General features: G+C 52.2%; 1 protein-coding gene across 1 annotated transcript in view; it reads right to left on the bottom strand.

Annotated features, from left to right (window-relative positions):
• Positions 1-2,832: 2,832 nt before the first annotated feature.
• The window catches only part of Zan (zonadhesin), a 26,714-nt gene continuing 18,277 nt past the window's right edge, over positions 2,833-11,269 (bottom strand). The window contains 12 exon segments of the mRNA XM_033765255.1: positions 2,833-2,979; positions 3,064-3,184; positions 4,114-4,310; positions 4,900-5,038; positions 5,127-5,326; positions 5,698-5,837; positions 6,021-6,197; positions 6,339-6,513; positions 6,647-6,773; positions 7,035-7,280; positions 7,565-7,705; positions 8,553-8,764. Coding sequence (XP_033621146.1) covers positions 4,114-4,310; positions 4,900-5,038; positions 5,127-5,326; positions 5,698-5,837; positions 6,021-6,197; positions 6,339-6,513; positions 6,647-6,773; positions 7,035-7,280; positions 7,565-7,705; positions 8,553-8,764 — 1,754 coding nt within the window. The 3' untranslated portion in view covers positions 2,833-2,979; positions 3,064-3,184.

Raw genomic sequence — 11,269 nt, 5'->3', positions numbered from 1 at the left:
TCCGTTTCCAGAACAGTGCCTTGGCCTAGAAGGTTCACTGCTCCCCAAGCACCCCAAGCTGTGTCCATGAGGGGGTGCGGGAGGAGGTAAAGGGGCAGGGGGTCGGTGGTGGGAACCAGAGACAGACACCCGGTGCTTGGAGGGGTTCTTAAATTATATTTAAAAATTAAAAAGAAACTTTTTTTGTATAAATAAAAGAAAATGGGCCATATCCCAGTTCTGGGGGCGTGTGAACTAAATTTCCAAAGAGTGTGGGGTCCAGACGATGGGAGTGGGGTGAGGGCCTGGGTGCTTGGTTCCCAGCTCCGGGGTGGGGTGGTGGAGTGGGGCTGTGGTAGATGAGTCACTGGCAGCTGCTTTTAACTGCTCCAGCTGGCAGTGCCAAGTGCCTGGGGCAGCTCTGGGGTGGGGCTGCCCCCTTCCAGCTTCTCCTGGTTCCTTTTAGCCCTAGCAGGGGGCTGTATAGAGGAAGGGGGAGTTGAGCTCATAGCCCTGCTGCAGCCCCCTGTGAGAGGAGGGGACAAAGGCTGGGGGGAGTGTCTAGTGGGGGGGGAGACAGATGTGGGCCAGATGTCGGCAGCTGGGGTTGGTTTAGCAGCAGTGGGGGAGGGGTGGGCAGGGAGTGGCTCCGGGGAGACCCCACATGTGCAGCTGGCACTGAGGACAATTCCCCCATTCAATCTGCTTCTCAGGCAGGTTCTCCTGGCCTCGTGGGAAGGAAGGGGGCTGCCTTCATGTGTTTGCCCCAGCTTCTCCCAGACAGGAAGAGGAGGCCTGGGTCTATCTCCCCCGCCCCTATTTCCCCCCTCGTCGGGACACCTGCAGGGGCAGGCCTGGCTTTGTGAGAGCAGCTTTCTCACCTTGGCCACTCAGTCGCCCCCTGTTGTCATCTAGGTGTCAGTGCAGTGCCTCCCCACCCAGGGAGCCTGTCCATGGTTTCCTTCCTCTATAGCCCTCTTCTGGAGTCCCTAACATTCTGGAGTCCTCATTCCATCTCTCCCTTGGGGACACAATGCTCCTGTTTTCTACCTCAGAGTGGCAGAGAAGGACTCAGTCCTGCCAAGGGAGAGTCCATTCAGCGGAGGCTGCCCAGCCAAGCGTCTTCCTCTCCAAATAGACATCCGGGCTAGATAAAGTGACCTTGGAGAGCTGATTTGGGAGGAATAAAGGTCAAGGGCTCAAAGTAGACACAGCCAAGAGTCAGAGGAAAACTAGGTGGGGACCAGGTGCCTTGTGCTTTCCTGGAGTAGATTGCTCCCTCTAAGGAAGGGAAAAAAACTACCGGCAGGGTTTTTGGAACCCTTTGCCCACCTGGGTTGGGTCTCACTTCCTTCACGGGGAAGTCTCCTGCAGGGCTGGTGGTCTTGGAGGATATGCATAGAGTAATATAATCATGCTGGTGTCCTGCCTGCTTCCACAATTCCAGGCCCAAGTCCCCTGTCCCCACCCTACCCCAGCAGGTCAATGGTTCAACCTCTCCCCTCAGGTGAGGATCAGCTGGGAGAAGGAGACCTAGGGAGCGCTGGGTAGGGTGCAGAGCTCCTGCTCCCAAGCCTGAGCCCATCCCATCTCAGTTCCCATAGTAACTGGGGGGGCTAGAGAGTGGGGGCTGCCCCATAGGGCCACCCTCTGAGAAATGTCCCTGCCTCTTAAAACTTCTCAGAATGACCTCTCATTCCCTTTGGCAAGGAGCTCAGAGGCTGCATCCTCTAATAACCAGGATTTCTAGCTAGGCGTGATAGCACACACCTGTCTGGTAACCCAGCACTCTGAGAGGCTGAGGCAGGAGGATTGCACCTTTAAGCCCAATTTGGGAAATTTAGCAATTTAGTGAAATTTCAAAAAGGGGCTTAGTCCAGGCTGGTCTTGAACTCATAGCGATCCTCCTGCCTCAGCCTCCCGAGTGCTGGGATTATAGGCGTGAGCCACTATGCTTGGCCTGGCCTCAGAATTTTAAAACAATGTCTAGGTAGCTGGGTCTGTTGGTGAATTCCTTTAATCCCAGTACTCCAAAAGCTGAGGCAGGAGCACTGCCACAAGTTTGAGGCCAGCTTGGACTACATAGTGAGTTCAAAACCACTCTGAACTACATACCAAGGCCCTGTATCAAAAAACAAACAGAGTCAACCCATGTGGCTGCCGCCGCATAAGCACAAGGTCCCAAATTTGACCCCCAGTACCAAACAAACAAACAAAAAACAACAAAATGTCTATGGTGGTAGCTCAACGAGAAGGTGTTGAGTTCAATCTCCAATACCAAAGGGAAAAAAAGTGCAAATGCACACAATTCTTGACCCTACACTTCCACTTCTAAGAATTTGTCTTATAGACAGCCATATACATAAAATATCATGCATGCACAGGCCTTTACCTTGTCTGCAATATTGACTGCAATAGCAAAAACTTAGAAATCACCACAAAGTCCATCAAAAAGAAAGCAGTTAAATAAATTTTGATAGGGCAGGGATGTGTCTCAGCGATAGAACACTTGCCCAGCAAGTATGAGGTCCTGAGTTCACTGCCCAGCACCACAAGAAGAAAAGACAATTTATGATATAATACAGTAATGGAAGCTAGGGTGTGGAGACACATTCCTATAATCCCAGCACTCAGGAGGCTGAGGCAGAAGGATCAGAAGTATAAGCCCAGACTGGGCAATTTAGTGAGAACCTGTTTCCTAAGATAAGAAGGGCTGGGAATGTAGCTCTGGGAAAAGGCCCTAGGTTTAATCCCAGTACTGCAGAAGATGAAAAAAAAAAAGAGTAAATAAACAAGTAGCTTATTTTATCAATTTGTTTGAGAACAACTCAAAAGTGAGTGACTTTGCAGGTAAGTTCTGGAACAATGTCTGAGGAGGATGCAAGAAAATTTGTGTCAGGCACAGAAGCCACTTCTGGCCACCCAGGTCCTGGATTCGAGGCTGGCTCACCCGGGGTCGGCAGCTGGGCTCCAGGCTCCGTCTGGACCTGTGTTTTCTCCCTAGCGGAGGGTGAGGAATGGACGGAGATGTGAGATCTCCTGGCACCCCAGGCCCCAGCCACAGCCACCCCGCCAAGAGCTCACCTCCTTTTCCCTCTCCTCCTGCTCTTCCGGTTCTTCCTGCAATGGCACTCCCTCCTCAGCATGTGCACTAGGACTGTGACAGGCATGAGCATGCTCAGCAGAATGGCCACTATGTTGGGTTCTGGGCACAGGAAGAGAAACAGCAACATCAGAGTGGAAGGGGCAAGGAGGTACAGGAAGAGGAGTCCTTCTTGGTCCTCAGTTGCTACTCTGAGGGACCTCATCCCCTTACATCTCTGGTTGGTGGCTAATTCCCTCTTTAGAACACTGTCACCCCCAGGGACAGCAAGGCCATAGTGCCACCCACCCCTAGTAACCTGTTCAGTTTCCCATAGGCCTTTTTAGGGCTGCTCATCCAGTGGGCTCCTACATCCTGGCAGCTAGGGAATTCCTTCTCCCAGCAGCATCTGTTCATCCCAGCGCTGGCTGAGATGCAGATGTCTGGCCCCCTCAGGACCCAGCCACAGGCAGGGGAAACCCAGGAAACCTTGGGCCCAAAGGCATGGTGGAATCTGAGTTTGGGGTAGAGAAAAATAGAAAAAGGTATTGGAGAGAAACAGAGTGGCAGAGATAGGTAGTCAACAGGGCAGGCACAGAGAGGTGAGGGGCAAGAACTGGGATTCAGAAAGAAGATTCCAGAGTTGGCATGTAAGTGGTGGGCATGGGGACCGATCAAACACTCCCATGGCCCACAGATTTCTATGGATCTTTTGTTTTTTGTACTGGGGATTGAACCCAGGGCCTTTGCACTGGGCTGTTTCCCAATCCTTTGTAAATTTTTATCTCTTTTAATTTTGAGGCAGGATCTGACTAAGTTGTCCTGGCTGGGCTTGAATTTACCATTCTCCTGCCTCAGCCTCCCAGAACGGTAGGATTATAGGAATGTGCTGCCACTCCTGGCTCTAGGGTTCATATTATAATATGATCCCTATAATATTATAGGTGATATATAACAACATGAACAATATATTGTGTATTATATCTACTAACATATCTCTCTACATAATAGGTATCTATGGTACATATGATAATAATGTGTTAATATTATACCTATAGAATCATTGTAGCTCTTGTCCGTGGGTGTGGGCCTGGGATGTGGCCCTTATCTTTCTCTTTGTGGGGTGGGACATCCTGAGGCTCTGTGCAGAAGATGCCCCCATAACCGGGTTCACACTCGCAGGTGAAGTTGGACCCCTGGTCCTGACACCGACCATCATTCTGACAGGGGTTCCACAGCCATGGGCTTTCTGCGGGATGGAGGGGGATGGCCCTGAAGGACGCTCAGAGCAGGAGACACTGACTGGGGGCTGGACCCCAGAGAGCAAAGCACGGACTCCCAGAGCCTGGCTGGAGGTCAGGCCCCCAATCCTGCCCCCAGCCCCACTATAGGCCTACGCCCTGGGGAAATTGCTTTACCTACCCCTACCCCCTTTTTTTTTAATGTGCTGGAGATTCAGGGCCTCTGCACTGAGCTACATTCCCAGCCTTTTTTAAATTTTTAAACTTGAGACTGGGTCTCTAAATTGCTAAATTGTCCAGACTGGGCTTTTGTGATCCTCCTGCCTCAGCCTCCCAGAGTGCTGGGATTACAAGCCTATGCCACCACCTAGCTTGAACTCCATTTCCACTAATGGGGGTTCTGTGGTTGCCCCAGGAGTCCTTGCCTTCACAAGGACTAAAGGAGATCCTGGGACTAGGCTGGCAGGGAGCAGGAATAAGTCCTTTCCTGACATCAGTGTGGGAGTTCCAGGCAGAGGACAAGGAAGTATGATCCTGGCCCCAGGGCTCCTCCCCAGGGTCACAGGACAGCCTGGAGCAGGGGGAGCCCAGGCTAACCCCAGAAGCAGCCCCGAGTGACGTTAGCCAAGGTGCAGATCTCCCCGGTGCTGCAGCTGAAGGGCTCACACTGCAGGACCTCGGAGCTGGCACAGGTGCAGCGCAGAGAGAAGTCCTCAGCCACGAAGCTGTCACCCAGCTGGAAAAAAAGAAGGGCCAGGGTGCAGTGGGGGGCTCTGGCTTCATCAGTGCCTCAGCTCCCCAGGGCCTCCCGTGCCAGCCCAGACCTGGTAGTAGATGCCGTTGGTGGTGCAGCCACAGTTGACCAGGGGGACGCTCTGGGTACTGCTGTAGGCATAGCCCGGGAGGCTGGCACAGCCTTCCACATAGGGGTCCTCACATTCCCCAGGGGCCACCAGTTTGGCACAGGACGCCAGGCAGGGTGTCATGCAGCTCTGGTACACGGTGTTGGGTGGACAGGCCATGGCTGAGGGGACACAGGCATAGTCAGGAGCTGGGGCCAGCAAACAGCCCACAGTGGAGCAGGGGCTGCAAAGTCAAGGGGACAGAGCTGCCTGGGGGCTGGGAAGCCAGAATGAGCACCGGGGACATGAAAACAGCTGTAGGAACTTGACAAGCAAAACTGGAGTGGCGAACAGGAGGAGCAGGGTGGGGTGACTGGCAGGAGGAGGCTTCCAGGGGGGACAGAGAAGCAGTTGGGCTGGAGAGAGGCCCTGCCTCAAACTTGCTGTGATTGAGGGATGAGGGACACAGGGAGCTAGATGGGAAGCCTCGGGTGAGGACGAGATGGGAGAAGAGTTGGGCAGGGGTGGAACAGCCAGCAGGGGCAGTGCTCACCGCAGTGGGTATGGTTCCGCCAGCTGGCCAGGCTGGCACCTGCCTCCTGGCAGATAAGGGCGTACCCACTGAGGACCTGGCATTGGAGCTCCTCTTGTTCTTTGGGGTCCCGAGTGGTACACAGATCCATCACACAGTGCCTGGGCAGAGGGGGACTGTCAGGGTCAGGGAGGTGACAAGAAGAGGGTCTGCACCCCGAACAAGAAGACCCCAGGCGGAGTTGGGGGCCAAGCCAAGTTGGAGGGCATCACTGGTACTAAGCAGACACAACTGAAGGCCAGAGCCGGCTGGGCCCTTCCCCCACATCTTGGGCACTGACTCACTCCTGGGAGGGCTCCGGGGCCACAGTGTGATGACAGGCAGCAAAGGGACCCTGCGGGTCCCCCAGCACCCCACAGGCCTGGGTGCCATTGACGAGTGCCAGTTGCTCCGGGCTGCACCGGGACCCTGCGTAGGAGCCTGACTCTTCTTCTTCCTTCTCTTCCTCCGCTGGGAGGGTCCTGGAGCAGAGAAGCCAGGCCAGGAAGGGCCTTGAACTTGGGGAGAGTCCATAGGCACTCGGGGTTTCCAGGGAGCAGGTGTGTGCCGAGGACCAGAGGGGTGGCTGTGCTCACTCACAGTCTCTAGGCCCCAGCCCTCACCTTGGGAAGCGGAGGTGGACATCGTTGCTCTTCACCTCCCAACTTTTGCCAAAGGCACTGACGCTACAGGTGAGCGCGCCGCTGGGCAGCGTGAGGTCGTTCCTGTGGTCGCCATCGTAGTTCCCACACAGGCCACGCACCAGCCTCTGGTACATGCGGGGCAGGGAGATCACAGTAGGAGAAAGGGGGGCCTGCAGTGAGCCTCTCCATCTGAGGACCCCATTCTCAGGCAGGACTCAGCTCCCCACGGTTTGCCTGAGGGCTCTTCCGCCTTGCCATCCCACAAATGCACCTCTCTCAGGTACCTGCATTGTTCCTTCCGTCAAAGCTGAGGACCAGCTTGAAGTCTGTGATCAGATACAGCCGCTGGCCACGCAGGGTAACCCGTAGGTGCTCATTGGGCCTGTAGGGCATGGCCATCTTCTGGCTGTTGACCTGGACAGGGAGGACAGGAGCTGCTGGATTGCCTGGCTTCGCCCACATCTCCTTCTCTACCTGCTTTTCTTTTTTCTTTCTTTTTTTTTGGTGGTATTAGGGGTTGAGCCCAGGCCTTTACATTGAGCTACATTCCCATTTTGAGCTCACTGAATCACTAGATTGCCCAGGTGACACTTGGGATCCTCCTGCCTCAGCCTTCTAGAATGCTGGGGATTACATTCCTGCACCATGCCCAGCCCAGGCTGCCCTCTTACTAACCAGAAGCACCAGATCCTTCTGGAACTGAACTTTGTAGCCGTAGACAGTTGTGATCACTTCATGCAGGAAGACGGGGCCCGTGGGCGAGTACATCTTGTTGCACCCCTCCACGACCAGGTGCTGCATGCTGTCTGGGAGCGCGCTCACCGTCTTTACCAGGATGTAGGTCATGCGGCCCTGGAAGCGGTAGCTGCGGCCGTCAAACGTGTGGCAATGGGGGTCCCCGAAGATGGAGCAGTATTGTGACTCTGCCAAGAAGAGGAGCACAGACACACGTCCCTGGAAGCTAACCCCACAACAGTGCCTCCTGTCGCCCCCTCTTAGGCCCAGCTCCCTAGATACTTGCACTTTGACTTTCTCTCCAGGCCCCATGAACCCTTACTGTGGATCTTCTCATCCTGCCCTTTTGTCCCTGAGGTAGGGGACACCGAAGGCTCAGTAATTGAAACATGGCACGGTTGGTGACAGCCCCAGTTCAAAGCCAGACTGAGCCCCTGCTGCCCAGCCGGCCACTCCCCCCAGCTTCCTACTTTTGGGGCGCAGTTGCTGTCCCCGTCTTCGCTGTGCTGGCAGTGGGACCCAGGAGGGCAGTGGAAGGCCCAGCACTGAACGATTCCTTCAGAGCAGGTGCAGCTCTGGGTGCAGCCGCTGGAGATCCAGGTCTTGCCTGCCTGTAGGAGCCACCAGAAGAGAAAGGAAGTGAGGGCAGGTGTGGTGATGCAAGCCTGTGATCCCAGAACTCGGAAGGCTGAGGCAGGAGGATTGCTGCAAGTTCAAACTCAGCTGGGGGCACATAGTGAGTTCAACCTGCACTACCTACACTACAAAGCGAGACTATATATTTTTTTTAAAGTCCCTGTATGGGGCTGGGGACTTAGCTCAGCGGTTCGGTGGCCTGTCTTGCAAGCGCAAGGACCTGAGTTCAATCCCCAGTACCAAAAAAAAAAAAAAGTCCCTGTATGAACACGTACAGTCTGTCTATCTCTCTCTTTCTTTCTGAGACAGAGTCTACTATGTAGCCCAGGGTGGCTATTATACTGGCTATTAGAAGTCACCCAGAGACAATTTAAAGTCTGCAGGAGTACACGTGAAGACCCTGTGTAAATGCTAGGCCATTTGACACAAGGAACTGGGCCTCCATGGGTTTTGGCATCCTTGGCGGGCCTAGAACCAGCTGCCCTCATGGAAACCCAGGGACAGGTGTAAATTGCCCTGGCCAGAGGCAGTTCCCATTGGGCCTCTGTCCCCACCTCCCCCACAAGCGCTGTGCTTGGTGTCTTCTGTATCTGTTCAGGGGGTGCCACACAGTTTGCAGATGACGAAACTCAAGACCGGGTCCTCCTGCACCAAGGCCCGGACCTTTGCACTCTGCCCTGTGTACCAAACCCAAACTGTGGACCCCCCCCCACCCTTGCTCCCCAGCATCGGCCACAAAGGCAGGGTGCCTGGCTGAGGGAGGGTGACAGTGCCGTCCTCAAGAGCTACACCCCACCCCCGCCACCGTTCCCATCCACTCACAGGGATGAAGCCACCCTGGGCATCCTTGCAGCCACAGTGACTTCTGGGCACACATTTGTCCTCACTCAGCACATAGCCGGGCTGACAGACACAGCCCTCAGAGCAGATGGAGGGCACCTTGGCACCCTCGCAGTGACCACCCAGGTCCCAGCAAGATGGAGGGCAGGACGGAATGCAGGTGGTATAGCTGCTGTGCGCCGGGCACTCCAGAGCTGCGGGCAAAGGGGAGTGTGAGTGGTGAGGGCCAGAGGCGCCGGAACCAGGCTAGGGTGGAGATGGTGACCAACAGTCTGGGGCTTCTTCTTCTTCTTTTCCTTATTCATCCCACAAATGTTTACTAAGCACAGGCTGTGCGTCAGGAGAAGAGAGAAGAATATCCACCCAGGACCAAGCCTATCAGCCAGCAACAGCAGCGTGACCTTGGGGTTTAGAAGTCAGTGTAGCACTGGCAGATGTGTGCAGGCTTAAAGGGGCACCGAACACACAGGTGTTAACTCTGTTGAGGGAGGTAAAGAAAGCCCTTTAAGCTGGTCATGGTGGTGCACACATGTAATCCCAGCACTTGGGAGACTGAGGCAGGAGGACAGTTAAGTCTGAGTCCAACTTAGTGTCTCCGTGAGACCTTGTCTCAAAATTTTAAAATGAGGGATGGGGATGTCGCTCAGTGTAAACGTCCTGGGTTCAATCCCTAGTACCTCCACACACACAACAAAAAAGTATTTAAGGGAAAGAAGTTGTGAACATGGAACTGTCATGCCTAACCTGAGTGAGACCCTCTCCTCTCAACAAACATGCAGCCCTCAACAAACAACAGGAAACCACTAAAGGGCCCCACTGTCTTCAGTAAACAGAACAGATGGCCATAAAGGAAATTTAGGACAGAACAATCTCCCTGGTACTGACAAGCCTGGTATTATCTGCACACCTGCACTAACAGTCCTGGGCACTCTGACCCTAGGTATCTAATCTCAAATTCCTCAAAATTACAATTCCCATCCCCAAATTCTACAAAAACAACTTCTCTTCTGGTTAGCTGCTGACATCCTTTCTTGATCTCAGCTTGCCTGCACCCAGGCAGAGTAAATCATTTCTTATTGCTCACACAAAGCCTATGTCTGGGTGATTTCTCATGCACCCATTTGTCATAGAAACATTCATTTAATATGATCCCAATAAAATGGACCAACAAGTTGTGTGTGTGTGTGTGTGTGTGTGTGTACATGTATGTGTTTAATGGGATATGGTAATTATGAAGGTGCAATGAAAGTTAAGCAAATTACAAAGATTAGGGAAACTTTTAGAAAGAATAGTGATTAGTGAGGTGACTTTGTCAAAAATTATAATACTTTTTTAAAATTTTTTGAGACAGGGTCTCACTATGTAGTTCAGGCTGGCCTTGAACTCACAATGATCCTCTTGCCTCCATCTCCCAAGTGCTGGGATTAGGGCCAGAGATTTAGCTCAATGGTTCCACCACCTGCTTCGCAAGTACAAGGTCCTGAGTTCAATCCCAGGTACCAAAAAAACAAAACAAACAAACAAAGTATTGGGATTATAGATATGCACTACCATACATAGCATAAAACACATTTTAGATTCTTATGATGACAACATTGCATCACTGGCACATGTAGATATAGATGGGCTAATGGAACAGGTAAGAAAACTCAGATTTGCATTCAGCTGTATTTGGGAATTTAGTATATGACTAATTAGGGCGTCTCAGTGACTAGTCATTTAGTAACAAGGGAACAACTTGCTAGTGTTCCAGAAAAAAAAAAAAAGTGGATTTATATCTCATACTCTTGTAGACAGCTTAGTTAGAAATATTACAGGGAGTCAGACGGCTGGGTCCTGAAGTCAGTGCGGAAGGCAACTGTGCCTGGAGGTACATTCATTGAAGGTTTAAGACGGAGAATTGACAACACCCACATACATCCCATCCTGTAGGGATGAAGAACAGTGATTGACAACCTAAACAGGCATCGATCACCTGGGTGGGGAATGAAGACCTTAACCCATCCCTTCCAGGAAAAATCCTTATTCCTTCCATGTACCCTTGCTACATGACCTGCTTCCCCATTTGGTCCCCATTTAATCAATCTTACCTAAGTGACTACACTTGTAATCTCATTGGTTGACCATAGTTTTGTCCCACCTTATACCCACCTTGTGCTTTTCCATTAGATCAATATTACCTAAGCAATTATACTTGTAATCTTATTAGTTAACTGTAGTTTTGCCCCACCTTATACCCACCTCACCTTTGGTTTTGCTCTATAAAACTCCCTTGAGGAGTGAGCTCAGCTGGCAACCCACTTTCTGGGTCCCCTTTTGTGGCTTAGACAGAAGCTATCTTTCTCTCAATAAATTCTTCCTACTCTTAACTTCTGTTTTTCCTAGAATTCATTCTTCAGTTTTAGAAAACATGAACTTGGCCTCCGAATTTTATTTATTTATTTTATTTTATTTACTTTTTTTTTTTTGAGACAGGGGTCTCACTATGTAGTTGAGACTGACCTGGAACTCACTATGTAGTCCAGGCTGGTCTTGAACTCATAGCGATCCTCCTGCCTCAGCCTCCCGAGTGCTGGGATTATAGGCGTGAGCCACTATGCTTGGCCTGGCCTCAGAATTTTAAAACAATGTCTAGGTAGCTGGGTCTGTTGGTGAATTCCTTTAATCCCAGTACTCCAAAAGCTGAGGCAGGAGCACTG

Source organism: Fukomys damarensis, unplaced genomic scaffold (genome assembly GCF_012274545.1).
Source record: "Fukomys damarensis isolate Sample0158 unplaced genomic scaffold, DMR_v1.0_HiC HiC_scaffold_17, whole genome shotgun sequence".
Taxonomy (NCBI): Eukaryota; Metazoa; Chordata; class Mammalia; order Rodentia; family Bathyergidae; genus Fukomys; species Fukomys damarensis.
The sequence above is the reverse complement of the archived record's forward strand: the minus strand, read 5'-3'. Positions and strand labels throughout refer to the sequence as shown.